We start from the raw sequence: 23675 nt of genomic DNA on the forward strand, positions 1-23675 counted from the left end.
TCAGACCTGCCTTGAAGAGGGCAAAAAGTTTTCCACCAGAGCAATTCATCTAACTACTAGTGTCTTGGCAATGGGAAAATTAAGGGGTATGAATTGCTGGAATATTGACTCTAATTCCCCAAATTTGGCTTTATCGAACTTCCACCTCTTTTGAAAATTCAAAAGTTTCCTTGCTTTCCATCAAATCAAGAAGTAATAATGGCTAAGGACTAGTGCTTGACAGCACTTCCGGGAAAATACTACCGTTACGGGATAATGGCCCTGGAACACAGCTGGATGAGATTATTAATACTAGAACCATTAGGTTGAAAATTAAACTTTTTAAAAACATAAAATGTTATTTTCACCAATAGGCTGAGAACTTTTCACATCACCCTTGTCTCTCAGTGCACCATCTTGGTATTTCAACCCCGTTATATGGCCACTAATCATTAGTACCCCACACTAAATCATTACATCAGACAAGCATAGCAAAACATATGAGCGACTGAACATAAAAAAGGATTTATTTTTCCTTTGCAGATTTCACAATCACAAAAAATGAGAGGAGCAGTCACATTTGAAAACACTTTTTTTGTGTACTTCTTTCTTTCCTTTTGAAAATCTGGTGTCTTAATACTCTTCCCATATTCTCTTGTGGTGATCTGCAGGGCATAATGGACTACTTTACTGAAGATCTATATATATATATATATATATATATATATATATATATATATATAATATATATATATATATATATATATATATATATATATATATATATATTTATACATATATAAATATATATATATATATATGTATAAATATATATATATAACTTCAGTATAAAAATGTTCACAAAGTTTGATCACCACACATGGTGATGACAACCACCAAAAATCGATGAGCCTTAGGCCTTAGACTAGGTTTTGAGAACAGAATGAAACCGCTAACAGCTAAGAGTTGAACCAGCCATCATTGGGCCATCAAATTGGTTTCCAAATGTTTGTGAAATCCTATGGCTTGCCAAATTATTTTATTGGGGACCTTATTCTTTTTTCATTGAATACGTTACCCCTTTCACAAGTGACCTAGTGCTATTAAGTATTAATGTGAAAACATTTCTCACATCTATAAATCTACAGTAAGTAATACAAAGAGAACTTTTTTAATTGGTACAAATACAAATTCCTTTCATAATGTCACCCTAATAAAAAAGCTGAAGAGAGAGGCAGTTTGATTAGTTTGAAATCAAAAGATTAATAATCATCTCATGCCACTGGAATTATTAAAAATAAGCACTCGCCAATGAAAAAATTCATGATTAAATGGAATGAAATGATATTTTTATTACTTTAAGCAGGCGGTGTTCATGTACACCATTACAGAGTTTCACCTTGCAAGAAGTACTTCCAGGTACAAAAAATTTCAAGCTATATGCACCGAAAATAGCTTTCAGGGCCCATCAAATGTTTTCACCTGCAATTAAATAGCAATTCAATGAATGAATTGCTAATTTCAAAACATATGACACCACCTTTGAAATCTGACTACCTACTCCATAGTGATTGAAAAGACAAGCGGAACATCCTTCAGAATAACTATGCTTTTTTTCCTCAGTTCTTCAATGAAAAACATTATGAAGCTATCAGCGGCCGAATGAATACAGAAGTATTAGAGAATTCATGCATTCAAAGCAAAGACCCCATTTACAAAAACAGTGACGCAATAAATAACTATTCTTGCATAATACCAATTAACAATAGCTACAAAGCTAGACAATGATTAGGAACAAATGTATCAACTTTCAGTCAAAAATGACACCTGTTACTTTTGAGTATCAAATGTTTTAATTGTCTTTTCAAATCAAAACCTACAAAAATTCATTGTGTTGTTTGTTACAAAACTTTATCCCCCACCATGGCTATGTTGAAATCAAGACATTCAGGTCGAACTTTAACGCCCTGTCACAACCAGGGAGTAAGCTAATTTTGGAGCCAAATATGGTGTTCATAACTGCATTCCTTGCACAATGGAATGATAAGGTCCAACAGGTTAACAAGTTCTTTAGTCCATCCTACTGAAGGAGTGTTCACACAAGATCACATTATCACCTTGACTTTAACCTTCACTGGATGAATATTTATTCACTTCCTCAATATAAGGAAATCACTTCACAGCTCTTCTTTCTTGGCTTTACCTTTTCTGTCATAACCTTTAAGTTCTGATGTTGTGTGCTGAGCTATATACTTGATGAAGTCATCTAAGTCCCGTCCTCCCTATTGAGGTGAAATGATATACAAATTAATTTCAAATGCAGACAGCCATTAAGGAAATAACGATAAATTAAATTACAATGCACACTTATCTATTGGCCAACCTTCGAATTTTCACTTACAAATTGTTTTTATTTTACATATCTCATGTATATATTGACCTTAGTTTTTTCATCATTATTAAATGCTGATTAATTAATTCCAGCAAAATAATTTAAAATTTTAATGAATTAAATTATTTAAATTTATTTAACTACTGTTGAATGTATATTCACAAGTAAAAGGAACTAAAAGACACAATTTAAGATTTTTAGTGTCAGTTATCAAGTTTTAAATAATTGATACATATTACTTGTAATTACAAAGAATTTAAACTTAAATCTTTCAAAGGTTTAAATTGAAACTAAACAACTTGGCTTTTCCACATTGAAAAATTTTTTATTTACTACCTAGGTTTCGTTATGGTATAACATCAGAAACCTAGGTAGTAAATAAATGTTTCTATTTGGAAAAGCCAAGTTGTTTAGTTTCAATTTCAATACGAAGATTTTCCACTAAGTGATACCAGAAACTTTTTTTTTAATCTTTTGAAGGTATTAACCATTATCACCAATAAAGAAATTTTGAGTACGGGACGACTTTCACCATTAGTAGGTACATCCCAAATGGTACTGCTAAAATTGTTTGCTTTTACTACTGTACTGAAACAAGCAGGGAGCTGTGGCAGTAGTTTTTATGGTAAGGAATAACTGTGACCAAATAATTACATGGCAGTGCATTTCACAATTTAGAACTCAAATTCTTGTTTTACCAACTATTAATACATATCCTGTGCACAGGAGGACCTTTGATTTTTTCATTAAAAATTTTAACTGATTGGCGAACCCATAAGAAATTACAAGGTAAAACTTAGATCCCGTCTTCACCAATTAGCCTCAAAGTGGGGGCAAAAAAAACAAGGATATGGTAACATTTCCCTTGAAAACATATCAATATGAAGCCAAATACTTAATTCAGTCAAAACTAAAGAAACGGAGATAGATTTATGTCTTTGGTGTGGCAATAAAACTTAAGAATTCCAGAATTCCATTATATTTTACTAATTTCAGCTTACGTCATATTTCAAAGGATGTGCTTTGTCATCCTTTGGTGCCCAATAAAGCGTGGGGAAGCCCCTCACTTCATAAGGAGCTGGTACATCATTATTAGAGGCATCCATTTTTACAATTGCGACATCTTCACCGGCCATCTGGAAATCATTGATAAATAATGTGTTCTGTTAATCATACTTCAGCATAAGAAACAATGCAATTTTTGGTAGAAGTTATTGAAATTAAAATAAAAAAATGAGAGCTTTTTGAAAACAACTTTTAATTCAGTACCAGTAAGAAAACATTATAGTCATATATGACCAAATCATATGAAGTTTGATTTTTCATATGAACATTATTTTCCATTATGTGAGCACATTTCTTATTACAATTTTTTGCCTTGATAGTCCAAATAAAATGAATAACCAATTAGACTCACATTAAAGATTATCTCATAAAATAAAACATGAAAATAGTGAAAAGGTTAAAATAATTGCAAAACTATTGCAAAAATCCATTCCATTGTTGTTTTTGCATACAGCAGTTTACATTTGCATTATAAATATCCTACAATTTTATTGGCATCTAAATAATATCTATATGGGAATATCTATTGGCATCTATATCTATCTATCCATCCCATTTAGATAAAATCTAAATGGGATGGTTTGCAACAACTGGCTAAGTGACCAAGAAAAAAATAAAAATGCAATTCCGACCAACTTAAAAGGGAATAAATCTCTGTAAATAACTTCGCTATAATCTTTCTTATAAACAGCAGTACCTTTACTCTATGCACACATTCTTATTACATACCTATAAACAGACTCTCATGCACTCAGAAATGCTTGCAATCACTTATCTGACTGGCTTACTAAGACTTGATCATCCACTAACCTATGTGATTTTATAAATTGTTCATTACTTTCATTCCTATCTTTAGTTTTTCCTTTGCCCCTAACATTTTCCTCGATATAAATACAGAAAAGCACAGGTGATAATGGACACCCCTTATTCGTCTTCCCAACACTGCCTATCCAGACTTTCCATCCGCCATTCACCCCTGAGCAGTGTGAGACATGTACAGATTGTGGATAAGTCTCCAATCCCTCCATATACTCCTGTTTTCTGTGATACATTTATTAATTCTACCTAATTCACTCCACTGAATGCCTTCTTAACATCTAAGAAACAAACAATTAAGTATAGGTTGTATTCTATGCCCTCCACCTCATTACTGGAATGGAATCAAACATTCCCCCCCCCTATATACTACCTTGATCAAAAAGTTCCCGGAATAACCACCGTGTGGCGCTCCCATCGTTCCGATTTGAGTTCTGTTTTTTTTGTTAAATTGGTACATCTGTTGTTGATATTCCCTTTAAATCTTAGTGTCATAACTTGACATTTGCAAAAGTTACGTAGCCAAGAGTACATCTATCTCTGTGTGTGTTGGCGATTTTTTACAATTGCAGAAATGGATTTAAATTTGCAACAACGAACTTGTATTAAATTTTGCGTAAAAAACGGATTTAGTGGCGCACGGACGTTGGAAATGTTGGAAAAGTGTTTCGGCAACGATTCTCTAAAAAAAACGGTCGTTTACCAGTGGCACGAGCGGTTCAGAAGTGGTCGTGAGTCAATCGAAGATGATGAACGCAGTGGCAGACCATCGACATCGAAAGTCGGTGAAAAAATTGATAAAGTAAAAGAAATGTTGGTCAATAACCGCAAATTAACCATCAGAGAAATAGCGGAGGACTTGAACATTGCCTATGGATCCGCCCAAGACATTGTGGTTAATGATTTGGGTTTCCGTCGTGTAGCAGCAAAGTTGGTGCCAAAAGACCTCAATTTCATGCAAAAAAGAGACCGTGTTGACGTCGCAAAAGACATGATTTGCGAGGCTGAATCCGATCCCACATTCATCAAAAGGATCATTACTGGAGACGAGACGTGGGTTTATGAGTACGACACGCAATCCAGACATCAGGCAAGTGAATGGCGTTCACCAAATGAGCCGAGACCAAAAAAACCACGTCGTTTTCAGTCAAAAAAGAAGGCAATGCTGACGGTTTTCATGGATTACAACGGTGTAGTGCATCATGAATTTTTGCCAGAAGGCCAGACAGTAAACAAAGAGTATTATTTGGGCGTTATGAGACGTTTGCGTGAAGCAATTCGCCGAAAGAGACCAGAAATGTGGGCAGAAAACTCGTGGATTTTGCACCATGATACCGCACCGTCGCACAGTGCTATCATTATTCGTAATTTTTTGACGAAAAATGCAACAAATACCATCCAACAGCCACCGAATTCACCTGATTTGGCTCCCTGTGACTTCTTTCTGTTCAATCGAGTTAAAAAACCATTACGGGGAACGCGTTTTAGCAGCCGAGAGGAAGTAATGGAAAAATCGCAGGAAGCACTGATGGACATACCGAAAACCAACCGTAACTTTTGCAAATGTCAAGTTATGACACTAAGATTTAAAGGGAATATCAACAACAGATGTACCAATTTAGCAAAAAAAACAGAACTCAAATCGGAACGATGGGAACGCCACATGGTGGTTATTCCGGGAACTTTTTGATCAAGGTAGTAAATACAACATTTTGGATGTTTCATGCTCTATTCTGACTTATTTATACATTTGCCCTCACACAACCAAATACAGTGGAACCTTACCCATTCTGCGATCTTTTTCTTAAAGCAAAGTGCTCATTCAGTGAAACAATTTATTGCATAACACGTAATGTAAAATACAATAATGTGTTCCAAGAAAAAAATAAATTATGTAAAAGTTTTATCCAAAGAAAATTATGCATTCATTATTCAGTATCGTTGATGATTCCACCTTTTTCTACCACGGAATGAAGCAACCAGGAATGCAAACTCCATTTGTGAAAGCAAAATATAATTTAAATACATTCTTATTTTTGATACGTATCTAATTCCTTTTTCATTGAAAGTTGTCAAGAAACATTTGATTTGCGCTGACGCAAAATTTGGTAAAAATGAGACAGAATGACCATTAAATAAATTTATTCTGTGCATCAGCACTGGTTAATTAGTATGATTGCTCTGCATGGTATGGTGCAAACGTTTATCGAGACCTCCACATCTCATTTAGCCTCCTGTTTTGGACTAAACACTTCTTAAAGGATTGTGGAGTTTCTGAATGATAAACAAACAGGGGTTTGTTTTCAAATCACCACTCACATTTGTCCAAACTAGCGGTGTGATACAGCCTTTAATTGCCTCGCCATCACGCAATGCATTCTCTTTTACTGTTGTGTAGAAATATAGGTTTGCTTCAGCAACTTCTTCCAGGAGAGAACTGTCTCAACACAATTAGTAATATGTCATAGGTAACCTTCAGATTCTACAAGCTTTTTGAAGTCACTGATGAAGTTCTCAGCTGCCTTTGACTCCAAGCTTGCTGCTTTACAAGGCCTTGGATGACCGTTCTTCTCGTTAATTTCTTGAACCATGCATGGCTCCCCTTAAATACTTGTTCAGCCATTGATGATCCTGACATCTTATTAGTGAGGTCTGTGAAAATTACTTTCCCTTCCCACCATTTTTACCCTTGGTAATGGTGTCACATTGCAATTGCTTTCTGTTTATGCATATGACAAAGCAACCTTTCAATATCGTTAAGAATACATAACCATTGCATAGATACTCTTGTCACTCTAATTGAAACATCTCCTTAGCCCTGTCCGTGTTCTTGAAGAAAACGCCAATCATTGATGCTACCAGATTGTTTACGTATGTAATAGATCAGCCATGCTCACACCTTGTTCCCACTTTTTATCGATTTTACTTTCATTTTCACTTATTTTTATTCTCTAATGGATGTCTTCCAATGGAATTATCTTTGGCGCCAATTTTAAAACTATGCACAAAATATTATTAAACTTAACAGAAAAAATTACTTAAAATGTTTGAACACAAGATGCTAAGATGCTGGCAGAAAAGTTCAGAAGTAGGAGACAAAGGAATTTGCAGAAGTAGGAGAGCAAAGAATCCACAAATCAACTCTCCTTATCGCTGTTATGCAAAATTTTAGCTGTTATGAAAATTACTTGCTAAGCAAGGTCCTACTTAAGCGAGGTTCGACTGCATATGCTTTTACCTTTAAGGGTAATAAACACACTCAGCTATTTTCCTAGAAGTACTCCCTAATGGTATAATTCCTGAAACTCAGCGAAGTCAATAAACATTTCAAATGGCAATATCAATATCAAAATACAGGAGTAGCTAAGAAATAAGCAGCTCAAAATATCCCATGCTAAGGTATTTTGGGTCCCTCAGAATGATTCTTATTTTTCCCCAGAATTTAAAAAAAATTTCAGTTCTACAATAAGGACCAGCCTTTTCAATGCAAACAAAGTGATGTATGATGCATTTTTACGATTGGTAGTTTTTGAGAAGAAAGAGTAAACTGGGCACGATTAATGAACATTTTGAAGAAGATAGAAGCACACTGACCAGAAAACTTATCCACAACCTTTACGTATCTCAGACTACAGAAGTACAGATAGTGAAATGAGAGAATGGGTAGTACTGGTAACAAAAGCTGGGAATGACTGAGAAACGGGAATAAAAATAGGTGGGGAACTTATCAAATCTGAAGTGGGTAATCAAGCACTAGTGAATCTGGGTTAAATTGTTACTTAAAGGACTGCAATAGAATCTGTGTGATTTGTATGGGGATGAGAGCTGAACTTAAGAAAATGAAGGTAATACCTTTCTCAAGAAATGATAAGGCTAAGGTACAAGGGTTGGGGTACATAACCTAAAATGGGTCAATGAGTTCACTTATTTAAGAAGTGATATACAAGAAGGTAGTTTAAGTAAAGAGAATATCAAAAGAATAATGGCATTGGCTAAGGATATTTACAAAGAGGCAGGAGTTGTTGACAGACAACTTAAGCTATAAGGAAAAAGCTAGTGAAAACTTAAGTATGAAGCATTTCATTGCATGGCTTGCTCACTTTAAGCTTGACCAATGAGACAGATCATACATTGGAGATTTCTGAGATGTGGGGATGGAGAGGAATGAAGGAAAATTAAATAGCCGGAAAGGAAAGAAATGTTCTATATTCTTTCTAGTACTTCTTAGCACTGTTCTAAAATCAATGTATATAGCTTTGCTCAAATGTTGACTGAAGGAGTATTTGCAGTCACTCACTCGGGCAGCAATAACAGAGCGATGCTTTAGAAGATCCACTTTTGAGACTCCTTAAACGCAATTTTATGCTCATTACATATGCATATTAATTGATCAAGGGGGATATAAAAAATTTTCCCTAGTGGATGACTTGGCATTAGTCACTAGCACGGCAATGGGAGTGAAAGGAATGGGGGTGGATGTAAGGAGAGAGGATTCCTCTTACAGGGACCAATGCCTGTCAGTTACCTACTTGGAGCTCTATTGTAGAAGCAAAATTAATAAAATAGGAACTCACCTTTTCACCCAACTCATCAAACACTGGTGCCAACTTTTTACAGTGCCCACACCAGGGAGCATAAAATTCAATAAGGGTGTCCTTTCCGTTGTCAGTGACAATTTCATCAAAATTCTTAGCTACAGCAATTTTGACTGGTGCCGAGTTATCCTCTGGTATGGGTTCAGATTTCATGTAGGGCTCCAATTTTCCATCCTTCAGTTCATTCAAAAATTTCTCAAAGTTTTCAATTCTGTTAAAAATCAAAGAAATGATATTATAAGATCAAGTCACCCATTTAGATACATGTTTACTCATATGTGATAGACAAAAAGGATCAGTATACACTGTCTCCCATATAACACAACAAAAGCCAATGACAACACAAAAAATATAAATAGTGCTACTATTTGGTAATAGCATTATTTTGTAATCTTAAGTTGTGATTCCCAAGTATTATAATTCTCTCCATAAAGGAATGTATTGATTTGATGCAGAAATTCAACTTCATAATTTCAATAGCAATACCGGAAGTGATTGTGTCTACCTTTTTCCAATGTGTACACATTAAACTTCTGCAAAAAATTACAAAAAGAGTAGGTCTTAGAACACCGAATATTAGCCAGTGCAGCACCTGAACAAACACATGGATCAAGAGAGCACTCTTACTATGTTTACCATTCAGCAAAATATCTCTCAAAAAATGTAAAAAACACCATTGAAATACAGATGTTTCAATAACCCTCATGAAAAAGGTCACCCTAGACCACCCATTGTCAGTGCCAGCACATTCTTCTTAATCGAATAAATGCCTAATTCATTTCAAGATGGAAAATTTAAAAACCAGCATGTTTGAGTAAACTATACAAGATGATTATTCCTTCATTTCTCCTGGCCGAGGCACACAGAAAAACTTAGACCTGAGTAATGCAAAAAGATATCTTCACATAGCAATGATACCCGTATCTTGGCTCAGAAAAAGTGAAACTATACGGAAAAGTACCCAAAATATTTATAATTAATGACATTATAAATCAAGATCCTTGGTTTCATTTTCATGTAAGTCGAAACCCAGGTTGCGTTTAAAAAAAACATGTGGAATAACCAAGTATTTATTTTCTGAAATGAATCGCTTCCACAAAGTGATGCCTGAAACCATTCTATTCATCATGCAGAATTGCCATTTAGACATGAGAGAATGTTATCTGACCAGGGGCATCTATAAGAATAGAAATTCCGCAGGCTAAATCTTGCAAATTACTCAAGGGGGGGTCTGCAAGAATACAGATGACAAATGATTTGGGAAACTGCAACAAGATTGGAAAAAAAAATATTAACTCACAGGAATTTCAAAGTGTAAAAATAAGTCACATTGACAATTCCCGCATTTTAATGCATACTTGCAGAAGACTCCATTAAAAGTCACGAAGCACCTCCTGCAGTCCTGTTAATATTAAATCGTCTAAGAATTATTCTATCCCCAGTTAATTTTTACTAATTGCAAATGCTAACTGCATTCAGGCACAAAACTAGTAATCGAGATTTGAAACTTCTGGAAAATGTGAGGGTTAAAAAAGATGAACAAGGGTTGCATGGTGATGGCTCATGCAGTAGACAGAATCAGTTGTTCATTACTTCATTTGGAACATTTGCTTTGAAGTGTTGCAAGGTGGGGTGTGGTCAACAACAGTTCTCCCACGCTCATTTGAAATTTTCTGAAAAACTGATGACTTATTTCCAATTTATGTACTAGCAATTGACCTTTTCCAATATCCTCAAAATTTTCAATTTTTTCCAGCAGATGACTGCCAAATTTATAAGATCCAATTCCATTACTGGAAGTACATAACTACTTCCAGTTTTTACAGGCAAATCCACATGGTTGCACAAAGATTATCCACATCTTTAATTTAAAATAGAACCTACAATAGGAACATATGTCAAAGTTTCCTGGTAATCAACCATTAAAGAAAAGCAGGGATTTGCTTAAGTAAAAATACCATCAGCATTATTATATTTTTTTTAAGTTTCAATAGTTGTGCCTATTCATTCTACTGTTATGACAAATCAAATAAATATCAAATATTTCCTTTGCTATTCAATAAGTCTAACGAGCATTATGTATGAACATCAAGTAGGTTAAGCCTTGTAATATTCATTCCGTGGCTTATAGCCTTAGACGGCTAATAATTGTTCCATTCTGTTCATTCATATCAACCTATAATAGACATGGCAACTTTTTAAAGTTTCTTTTTTATTTCTGAAATTATATATTTTTAAATTATGGGTGCTAAGCCATGCAGTCACTGTTCTCTTGTCCATGGCACATCTTTGTCTATCAGTTATACCCTTCAAATATGCATTTGACAACACCATAATACATCACTGGCAGCATGAAGAACACTCATTAATGACATGTTATTTTATTTAGTATGCATTTACAAACCTAGTATGTGGGTATTAACAGGAACAATTTTTCATGATTTATTGGAGAGTTAAAAGTTTCTCCTAGAAAGTGAGAATGCTACTTTTAAACTTTATCAATTGTTTGTCACACAGACTGAACCAATTCAGCAGCTCCAACTGTATTTTATTCCACTTTTTCATACCTTAACCCTCTTAGTGCGGCGGGGATTTCAGGGGTACTAGTGAGAAGTGCGAAGTGTTATTTAAGAAAATGTATCACCTTAGGAAAAAAAACATTATGAAGTTATTTGTTTAGATATCCATATACAGTTTTTTTATTTTAAAATATAATATTGTAGTTAATAATGATGTAATACATTTACATCATCTGAATAATAAATGTAATTATTACAGTATCATATTTTTGAAGAATATTTTTTAGCAATAATATTTCGATTTTTAGACAAAACTAATATTTTTTAAAAACATTTTTCAATTAAACTACGATATTTAAATATAATAAAGAATCAAAAAGACATGTAGAAAATATTATAAATAAATAAAAAAAAAACAGTGAGTTACTAATTTTTTTGTCAGCCCATGCATAGTTCGATTTTGTTGAAAAGGCTGATCTCACTGAGTCAAATTGGGACTTTTCCCCTTTCCTTGAGACTGCGGCAATGTGCTTACAATCTAAAGGCAGGAAAAAACTAAGTTCTAACTCACAGAGAACTGCTGACAATGTAATCCATTACACAGGGCGCAATTGATTAGATACGACCGACGAAAAGAGAAACCAAAATGATTACAAAGCAGTGCTCGCATTTCCATCGTCTCAACAAAGTCTGAATATGTATATAGTATATCAACACCACGACACCACAATACATTCAAGAGATTACAGATGAAAACAGATTAGTAGCCTTTCAGTGGCTTTTCATAGTGGAAAGACCACTCAGAAAAAAAAAACGAGCAAACAATTAGGCAGACCTTCCCGACATGTACAAAACTGAACGAAAAATTATGGTAAGAATTATACTTTTTTAAAAGCATTTAAAATTGCTACTAAAAAATTTAAAAAATAGTAACGTAATTCTATGGAATTCAACCTATCGATAGCACAAAAACCATAAATTATTAAAGAAAAAACCATAAGTTACAACGATTTAAACAAAAGCCTACGCAAGAGCCGATATATCGGCCCTCCGCACTTTTCGCCAAGGATACGAAAGCCGATATATCGGCCTGCCGCACTAAGAGGGTTAAGCTGTTTCTTCTATATTCTTTGACATTTTAATTCAACATTCAATTTGACATTTCAATTTAAGGAATGTACAACGGCATGGAATAGTGTACTTTAATTGTAATTTTTTTTACTTTTAAAAAGTCAATTAATGGCATAAAAAATAGAATTCCTGAACCATTAAATAGGATTACACTCATTGCCAATTCAATCAGATTTTTTATGGAGATTTTGAATGACAAGTACATTGAATATCCTGTCTCTAATGTGATATCATATTTGAATTCCATAGAATATGAATGTGAGAAATGAACCTATGTTTGAAAAGTGTACCTAGAGCTTATCTAGTTTAATCCCCAATAGTGTGACAAAAACGCATCAAGGTAAAGGGGCCAGTTCCTTTCCTTGTGCTGTGGTTATTAGCAAGGATATTCGATAATCTAGTATTAAAAAAAAACTCTTTCAGTAATCCCTCTAATTCATAATACTTGAATTTCTTGACATTTGTTCTTTTTATACCCATTCCCACTGGTTTACATGCTTCAGAATCAAACTGCAACTTTTCACTACTTCTTTTAATGTAGAGGTCTGCAATCATGGACCTTTGGCCAGATTGGTTCTATCACGATAAACCACTTTCTCTTAAATTTTTATTTATCCTCAATTGAAAATGCTCTATTTTTTGCCTTGTATTTCCACTGTGAAGCAGGATATAATTAAGCTCCTCCATAATGGAGGAAAACGAGAAATGAGAATCTGAGCTACCTCACCATTCAACCCAGTAGCCCATCACCGTTATATCTGTTGCGTCAAGGTGGTAAAAATGATCTCAATTGCCAGTCACCAGTTCTTGGATATTTCATACTTCATTATGTTTGGGTCAAATCCAATTTCATTCCTCGTATTTTCAACGTATGTGAACATGAATAGTCTCCCTCAGGTGTTAATACAATGCATAAATTGCGTAGCTAACTCCTAATTGCCTCAAATTTCAATCACTAGTAAAGCTCTATATTGCCAACTATATTAAAATTCTTCGCTAACACATTCACATTACTGCTTTCTCTCATCTTTTTAAGTGTATTTGAATGAAAAAAGTCATGAGTTTCTTTTTAAAAGATTTTGTACAGGAGAAACTGTTTTAGAACGCAAAATCTTTTTAATCGAGCACAAAGTTACCTAATTAACTTGAAAGCAGAAAATGAAAGAGTCAACATGGAGTTTCACATACATTTGAATAATAGGAAATAAAATGGGACCTGATAAAAATGATGGGATTTGCAGGAAAATAATTCCAATAAAATAAAAACTGGGTATAAGTGTATTACATTTCAGCGCACATCAGTAGACGACTCTGTCAAAATTGCCATGGCATTTCTCACAGCCCTTTGAATTATCCTAATTGCTCTGAAAACATCAATCATTAATTTGAATTGCTTGGCATTTTATGACTTAAATATCTAAAAAAAATTAGCAAAGCTGTCATGAAAGATGAGTGTCAAGGTCATAGTTATACAGATCTTTAAAATACCTGTAATAGGCAGAATTGTGCCTCTTAAAAAAAACTCAGGCAGATAGATAGATTATATGGTCCTCCAGTTTTTAAATTGCTGATGGTGGCAGAAAAATATAAGAAAGAATTTGAGGCCAACATATTCACACAATTATTATTAAGTGATAAGCAAATCCCATATTGGAACTGTACATTGTCTTTTCCTAAAGCAGGTTTAATCAGTGACTTCAACTCATCCTCTCTCATGATATCAAAATGACAAAAACAGTTACAAGTAATGGATGATAGCTCATAGCATGGCGAGTCAGAAACCCACACTCAAACTTGTCAATGGCAACTGAAAACACCCTTACTTCTGCATACACTTCTCCTTCAAAAGTGCTGCACTTGATTAACAAGTAGAATGACGTTTGAAATACAAAAATTAACCATGAAATCATACTCACGAAAACTCATCCTTCATGACGAACTTCTGTGCATCAGCATTGCGACCAAAAATGACTGGTTTATCACCAGGAACGTAGTCATATCCAAATTCATTGAGTTCATGCTGGAAGTCATCCTTGGCACTTACAGCAAAATTAAAATCATCAGCAAATCCCTTGGCAACCTTAAGGATTCTGTTTCTCCAGTAGTTTGTACCTGAGCAAAGCAAAAATGTTCAAATAAAATGAATCAACAGTAATTCAACTAGAATCATCTTGGTTAGATGGTTCTTTCAATATTGAATTTACAATCATTTCAAACAATAAATTAGAGAATGTACTAGCAGTAACAAAACTACAGTCCATGCACTGTAATTTGTAAGTGATGACAATTTATACTTCTTTAAGTTTTCGAATTTCCAGGCTCTCTTCCAAATGCACACTAATATGCTGGAGAAATACGGATCGAATAAATTGATCTTGAGGGTCTTAGGAATCTTCCTAAGACCCTCAAGGAACCATCTTACTAGTGGAAGGCCAAGACGTCATCATTAAATTCTCATATCACTCAACTTACACCACACAGACTTTAATTTCAGAACTGCATACCAATATATAAAGAACATCCCGAGCCTTCTACCTTTTGGATTGCGCGTGTAATCAACACCATAATAGGCAACAATTAGAGGATTTTTGAAGTCTTGAGCTGCATCTCTCGTGCGGTGACCCACCAATCCATGACTGAAAACAAATTAAAACAATTTTAAACATTACTAACATTGACAGCATCAAAATTGAATTTAGAATACATGGGAATGGTAATCAAATAGAGGATGGGACAACTGATGCTTTCATGCACAAAGGGAATGTTAAACTACAAACCAAAAAACTTTCATTGATAAAGAATGACATCCTGACAAATGTCTTTAATAAACATGAGAGCTATGCATGACATATTGAAATGAAATAAGTAACTTTGTAATTCCTCACACACTTACCAAGTTACTTATTTTATTTCAAAATACTGTGTGAATTCCATAAGTTATGCCAAAAGCAACAAATGTTAATCACAAGATTAAGACATTCAAGCAACAGTTTGGCTGGACCATTGAAAATATACTCAAGGGTGGCACTTTCAACAAATTTATATTATAACAGTGTTGATTTAAAGTTAAGAGATTACTTGTTTCTTGTGTCCTTAATGCAAGATGTCTTGTGACTGGCATGATACTGAGACAATTAAAAAATATACCAATGAATGCACAAATCGACAGGCAATCGCGTTTCAACTACAAGGGAAATATCGAGTTCTACAAAGTGATTCAATGAAATGATGGAATTAAAGCAAAGACCAATGAAACGGAGAAAAATGAATGCATAAACCGAACTGCTTCAGGATACATCTTACTCATCATTAGTTCACCTTTGTACCACGAAACTCTGTGCGTAAATATACTCACAAGTTGCTATTAATCCACTTCTCCAGATCATCCTTGTTAGCTTCTCCATCATAAACTACGAAATCCGGTTCAAATTTGTTGTGCAAGTGCTTTGGCCTGTACAAGACGATGTTGTCTCTAAAATGAAAAAGGAGCATGTGCTCATACACTCAAGAAAAAGGAGCAATGATTTGTGCGATAATGTTAGAGTCAATCGTTGGAATAAAATTAATCTAATTTATACCAAGCAAACGCTGACATTTATTAAACGGGCAAGACTACTGCTAGTGCTAGCATAAGATGGTTGCTTACTTATCATGCATATATAAAATAGCTTCAGGAAGTAAACTTTTGGAAACTACTTCCTTATGAATGCGCTTCGACTTACTTGTAAGCTGCCTCCTCCAATGTGTCTTTGTCTAATACGTGCCCAAAGCGGACTTTTTCCCTGAGTTTATCAGCAAGTTTAAAGAAAGTATTCTTCAATGATGAATCACCTTCAAAGTAACCTACAACTCCAACTTCAGGTTTACCAAGGAAGTCTTTATGAACTCCCTTTGATGACAATTCTTTCGAACTCGGACCAACCTGAGATTTCATGTACTTGACGATACCATCTGAAACGGGCAATCAGCAGCTCAGGTAAAATTTACCCTAAGCACTTCCTTTAATCGCATATAAGCTTCCAACATCAATTAAAACCGTAACAAGCTTACCAGCATCCCTTGGTCCACCGTATTCTTTATTGACTTCACCGTTCTTGAATATTTTTAACGTAGGATATCCCGCGACGCCAAATTGATTACAAGTTTCTTTCCCAGCATCAGTACAGTCCACCTGCACGTCATAAATATTTATTAGTGACGACTGAATTTAAAGCAAATTAATGTTTAAGTGTTATGAATGAAAAATGTATACCTTGGCAAACATAATAGGTGGATCATTGACTTTGACAATCCCTGCTGCTTTCTCAAATTCGGGTTTCAACTTCTTGCAATGCCCACACCTAGACGAGATTAAACATGCATTTGTTACACACACGGGCTAAAAACGAAGTTTACATAGGTCTGCTCTATTTCAACACATGTGATCAAAATAAGTAAGAATTTCAAATTATTAGTGATGATAAAAAAACTCTACTTACCATGGGGCATAAAACATAACTAACACTGTATCATGCTCATTGATACTTGAAGAAAAATCATCATCCGTAAATACTAATACGTCGCTTTCAGTAGCAGAAGCTAAACAGATTATTGCTATTAAAACTAAAACTTTAAAAATCATTTTGAAAGCACTATGAAGCTTGCAATCCTGGAAATTCAGTACGGACGACCCGGAAGCACCGACGTGAATACCGGCTGAACGTGAACAAGACGTTGCTTACGTTGATGGCTGATGAGGTTTGTGTTGTCGTCTTCTGATTGGCCAATGAATGGGCCACTTAGACACTTGCCCGTTTTTTATTGGTTGATACCACTGCTGTTATCTAGGCGCGATTTCATGAAATGCAATTTGAGCGAGTAACGATATCGTTTATCAGATAACAAGAACAAAAGTAATTAATAACCACCTTTCTGATTGAGGGGTATATTTTTGTTGAGTGGACTTTAATTAAAAGATATTTATCAAATTTACGTAATCAGTATTTTTCTAGTGGTCAGAATGTAAGAGAAAAATACCCGGGAAGCATTTAGATAAAGGCAGCGAATAAGTGCGAGTACTCGTATATTTGAGTTAGGCTGAAAATAAAAGGTACATTATTGTCATTACTTCACACCGCACTATAGGTTAAAATTTATATGTGGACCTGACGATCCTTTATCTCTTAAAATGTTTTTACCAGGTAAATTAGCCTTTATAAATTCTGAAAAATACATAATGAACTATAATATAAAACATCCATAATAACAATCCCTAAACTGGCAACGCCAATGTTTTGTAGAAAGACACTCAAGGGATTTTCTCTATGAGAGTAATAATGATACCAAAGAAAATATTTAAACGTTAAATACTGTTCCTCTAGCAATTTAGAATACCAGGCTACAACAGGCTTCTCAAGGTCACCTAGAGACAACTTATTATGATAAAATAAAAGGATTATATTTTCCATTCCAAAATATTGGGTAGAGCCCTGGGCTACTGAACGAAGGATATGGGTTCGATTCCTGATGACGGACACCCTCTCGGCTCACTGAGGTTCAATCAATTTGTGCGGTCTTTCGGTTACCATATCTTCCCCGGAAGCCACATATCCTCCTAATGTGATTCACGAATTGCACAAACGCTGAGTTATGCTGAGTATATGTTAAATGAGCTCTATCCTCACCCATCAAACCAACCTTCGCGTTGATTTCTGTGGTCAGTCACCCCATGATAATAACTCAGTTTTCCAGCCTGTACCAAAGGCACTACGCCAGCTTACGTGGCCCACCACACTTAATAAATGTTTTTCGTGATAACTGAATACTATAAGCTAAAAATATACTGGTTAAACGCTGTAACAGTCGTACACTATAGCAACACTGCGATAATTTTTGCTGCATATTACTAACGAAAATAATGTCTCCATTTTTTTAAATATTTTATTAAACACGCAACACAGGCACAAAACTCATGGAAAATAAAAAGGAACAGACCGCAAAGAAAACGAAACAATAATGGCCAAATATTCATATATTTACCCTTCTTATACTGCTCTCCATCTTTCTTTTAGAGGCTACCGTAGAATTGCTTATGTGATAGGCAAAGGTTTTCCCTCGCCGGAATTTTATGTAATCCTTAGGAGCGCATCAAAATAAGAACCACCGGCAGTATGACGTATGGTACAGAATAATGTAACGCCATGAGCACCAGGAAAACGTGAACACGAGTTTTCGGAATGCATTTCTCGTTCGATTTTAAATAGAGGACTGGTGTTCGAGTACGTATTCTCGCGTAGTGCATACCATTTTTGCAATGATTTACATATATTTTCCAAGTCGTCGCCCAGGCACGCATTTTGGTAGGTGCTACTACAGTGAAATGTGTGCTTCACTTGGCGTCTCTGTCTAAAGTCACTTACTTTATTGACACTATAATCAGCGTCCTTGCGTAGGGTCCTACGTGTGTAGGGATGAGATGCTGTTCACACGGCAATGAAAATAGCGTACGGAAAAGTATGAAAGGGACGCAGGAAAGAAAAGGATAACAATAATTTGGAAAAATTAAAGACCCAATAAAAATTATATACAAACTTTTTTTTCTTATAATAGATAACATTCATCATTTAAATTCTATTTTTGTCTTCACACAGACAAAATTCATTTATAAACAAGTCACATATTATTTCTGCCCCGGAGACGTAGTGGTGGCAAAACTCATCGGAAGTTTCCAAACTTGTGTACAACGTGACCAACGAGAATAAACCTATCGAGATCGAACCGTATGTTATAATCTGGGAAAACCACTTGGTGACAAATTTCCTATAGAAATGATGTACATTTTTTTCTACGAAACGACAATGTTTGTGAGTGGCAGCATTAGAAGAGAGAAGGCAATTTTCTCACAGAGGATAACATTACGTAGGGATAGGCGATTTTCAATTATGAGGCATTTTCTCAATGGCCTTGAAAAACTTCACAATAAGGAGATTTCGTGGCAGCCGATAGTGGAGGGAACCTGTGCGGTATTCCAGGCTTCCCTGAAAAAAAATGCGATTAGCAAACCACTTATTAAAACGGCGAAGACAAGTAAAAGTTTTTGAAATTCTGCGTTTTTTTCAATAATGAGTTGATAATACCGTCCAGTCCCAGAGACTGCGATTTGGTAATTCGGAGATTATTTTATGGATTTCACTAGTGTTAGTTTGTGCCCAACAACCCATAAGACGACGAAGACAGGATACTGTGACTTGAAAAGTTCCCTTAAATTTTAAATTTTGGCTCCAACATAATTGCTTGAGTTCAGAAATAATTCAGGTGGTTTCCTGTTTCCTTCATCCAGTGCTTTTAACATGACGACTTTAAATGGCCATCCCACTAGGGTTAGAAAAATGGACACTGAATCCTGGACAGCAGATGAAGATAACAGCAAAGGCTACAATAGGGACATAAAATGTTGGTATGATGTTGAATACACAACCACAAAGTACAAATATCTACAAAGTACAGATAGACTCAATATGCATCAGGAATTGAATTGTCCAGGAAGAATAAAGCTATTATCGTGACCAATGTAACAGTTGCAATACTGCTTAACACCTTCATCAGCATAAAACAGAACATCAATGAGCTACAAAACCTTAGTTCAGTTTTGAGCATGATAATGCCCATCAAATCTTGAACCTATTCATGTTTTGTAGGTCTTTGTCCAAAACCAAGGGCTCCGTCCTCAACTTCCGGGATGGTGCCATAAGCACACATATACATGAGCCTCATTTTTAGGAAAAATAGAGAGGATTAACCAGTTTTTGGCCTCCCCCTCCCAATATTTTAATTTTTACCCCATTTGAAGTTCCCCCACTACTGCAGCAGTCCTAAAATTCTGTACAGGGTGAACTACCCTCCACCCTCCCCCCAGCTTATACTAGTACAAGATAATGAAACTAGGAGCAGAAATAGAAGAAGCATTCTATACACTTATGATCTACTACTACTTATGATACTTATCTCCCAACTGGCTAAAGCAACTACACCAGATGAGTATGTGTCCACTGGCAAAAATTGACTGCAGATGTACATGGATTTCATAGGTACTACAACTACTAAGTTAAATAAAAAGCTGAACTACACCTTCCCTTAAGTTATTTAATGCCCTTGCTGTCCAGAATGATACAATTCAGTCTGTTCTGTATAAATTTTCACTCATTAATAATTCATGAAACCTTTTTGCCTTGAAGATAAACTGCTGAGATTAATGGGAAATTATATAGTTGATTAGAGGATTTTCTAATCCCTTGCAACTGAGTACTGCCTTCTAATTACTGGCCAGCTTAAAGGTAACACTTGCTAAACTTTGCAAAAATTGTTATACTTTGATGCATTTTGTTTTGATGAGGATACAGTCATCCCATCGATAGAGTACTGGAATACTGACCAGAGGGCCCCAGCCTGATTTTGGGTGACCACTCAGGATATCCTCAGCTTCACCTAAGCTTCATGATTTTAGGATATCAGAACTTCCTGGGAAACCAGAGGTGTCACAGGAAAAGGAACTGAACCCCTACTCAGATGTGTGAATTTCACATATCATTGGGCTTAGCACTTGCTATTGTGTTCAATATCATGTTTAGAGGTTTGGTGGAAAGAGGGACCATATAGTATCAATCTCCTGCCAGTAAATAGACAATAAATGAATAGTACTAGGTGAGCTCTACCCTTAACTATCAAACCAACCCTTGGATTGATAATTGTGGTGGTGGTTGCATAAGTGCAATATGAGGATATCCTAGAAAAACTAGAGTTCACCTGGTTCATATATTGTGAGTGTATTCTTTCAGAAGTTTGTAATAATAATAACTAATTCTCACCAGGCAATCAGGATAGAATAATCAAGTGGTCAACTGTACATTTTATGAGGCACATTAAATATGATAAGTCACAAAGTACATAGAACTATCTAGAAAAAACACACTCTGTTTTCAGTAAGACAATTAGTAACTATTACCCCGTTCTCTGGCCCATTATATACTTTTTTATACAGAATGTGCCCTAATATCAATCTGCGTTTTAAGGGCGGGGGTTACATAAGTTATAAGGGCAGAATACCAGCTTCCAAGTTGGACTGGCCATTAATATTCACAACTTATCATTAGGTCAGTTTACATCCAAACCAATGGGGACCGCTAAGAAGAGAGAGATTGATTAACAAATTGTTTTGTTTCATTGTGATAGGCTACCAACCATTTGGTGTAGTTTAAAGCAAACAGTCATAAAAAATTATGCAGATGCTCAATCCAAATTATATTTTATCCAGTAGAAAGTTTCTTCCAGAAAATTTGTAACCACAAATTTTTGAAAGAGACAAGAATTCCATTGGTAATATTTTGAGTGATGCAGAAGGATAATGCATTACTACTGCTGGCTGGACTTCTCCCTCTAATGTGAGTTATTTGGCATTAATAGCACATTTTATTGATGAAGAATGTATTTTTCACACATTCTTAATTGATTTTATCTCCTGCAGAGACAGACATCCTTCAGAAAACTTATCTGCAGATAGAAAGCGAGTTTTAATAGAGTGGGCTCTGTTGAACAAAGTTGTTGCTGTTAAGAGTGACAATGCTGCCAATACTACAGAAGCAATAAGGATAGGTGGGTGGCAATGTAAGCCTTGTTTTGCTCACTTTCTGAATTTGGTGGTGCAGGCTGGTATATCAGAAGTACAGTCCCTGCAAACAAAAATTTAAAGTATTGCTGAACATTTCAAAGGAAGTCCCAAATCAGCAGCAAACAACATAGATGAATCTCCCACAACTATGAGTAAAACAGGGCATTCCAACATGGTGGAATGCCACCTATATAATGTTTGAACTATTCACTTGGCTGAATCCTTTCTACATTAGCAGTACATTGTCATAGTCTTAAGATACTAGATGAAAAGGAATGGGCTGTTTTCGAAAAGCTAATAGAAGTTTTAGAAAAATTTTATGCTGACACATTAGATATCAGTGGGGAGAAGTACACCCATGATTCCAAAATTCTTTTTTTTGTAAGATTTTTGATTAAGCACTCTTCAAAATTTTTGAATGAGGAATTGCCTGAAATAAAGTCTATGGCTGAGAAAATGCCGGAGATACTCCAGAAGAGACTTATAGATGTGGAGATAAATTCCATATTTAGAGAAGCATGTTGACTAGAACCAAAATTTAAAAGATATGCTTTCTCCTGAGATAGGAATTTCAAGACGGCTTACCATGCCTTATGCATAAAGCCAGACAAGTGCCTATTACTGAGCCACCAGAACCTGAAGAACAGAGGTCCCCACAAACTTCTTCAATGTCGGAGGAGTTGGACTCCACCATTGCCAGCCAAAAGAAGAGACATCCAACATCTGCTGCAGTAGTTTAAGTGGAAAAGTACCTCCAAGAGGAGTACTTGGAGAGGACCTCTGATCCACTTATTTGGTGGAAGGTGAAGCACAAAGTTGTGCTCCATGCAGCTCTCCATCGACAGAACGAAACCCCCTAGAATGGAAAGCACAGCCTTCGGCCACAGAGGGCCCTGGCCATGATGCAATCCGCCAGGATACCAGTGAATGTTTTGTGGATGGTAAAGCTGAGGGCAATTGGCCTCTAATTATGCAGCCCTTCCTTCTTGATCCCCTTGCACAGCAAGATGTCCTGGCTGCACTTCCACACTTGTGGCACCCGCTGCATCTCCACACACCGGTTGAATAAATCCACCAGCACCTTGCCGTCTAGAACAACCTTCCAGTATTTGGGTTACGGAATCCTGCCCAGGCCAGGTCACGTGTTCTTTGCCCAACATAATACCTCGGTCACATCCCCAGGGGCAATATAGGTTGGCAGGAATTTATCACCCACGACAATCATATCAGAGGGGGGAGAGATGGCACACAGGGTGGTAGTGGTGGGAAGATAGTGTCATTGTACTTTGGGAAGGGTCTTTCGAAGTGCTTGTGCACTGCCATGTACCGAGGATTGTGGTCACTACATATGCACCTGAACGGCTTTCCCTGGCTCACCTTGTACGAGAACTGTAGCTCCTGAGGTTTGTGGACACTGTGGTCCCGCCTTGGGCAGTCACAGAGTGAATAGCGTTCAGCGGTGTCTTGATTCCGGCTGTTTTAGCATCAGCCTCACTGAATTGACCCACCACCCCCAACAGCACCGCAACATCCAT

The 23675-nt window shown here is 35.8% G+C and overlaps 1 protein-coding gene across 1 annotated transcript; it reads right to left on the reverse strand.

The window, feature by feature from the left end:
• Positions 1-1306: 1306 nt before the first annotated feature.
• On the reverse strand, positions 1307-17219 carry ERp60 (disulfide-isomerase A3). The gene is made up of 10 exons (XM_071588435.1): positions 16976-17219; positions 16750-16837; positions 16548-16668; positions 16220-16448; positions 15853-15969; positions 15033-15133; positions 14414-14609; positions 8827-9058; positions 3373-3507; positions 1307-2261 (listed from the first exon to the last, which is right to left on the reverse strand). The coding sequence occupies exons 1-10, from the start codon at positions 17116-17118 to the stop codon at positions 2157-2159; spliced, it is 1467 nt and encodes a 488-aa protein (XP_071444536.1). The 5' UTR covers positions 17119-17219; the 3' UTR covers positions 1307-2156.
• Positions 17220-23675: the final 6456 nt, after the last annotated feature.

Source organism: Hetaerina americana, unplaced genomic scaffold (genome assembly GCF_022747635.1).
Source record: "Hetaerina americana unplaced genomic scaffold, ioHetAmer1.1.p SCAF_1, whole genome shotgun sequence".
Taxonomy (NCBI): domain Eukaryota; kingdom Metazoa; phylum Arthropoda; class Insecta; order Odonata; family Calopterygidae; genus Hetaerina; species Hetaerina americana.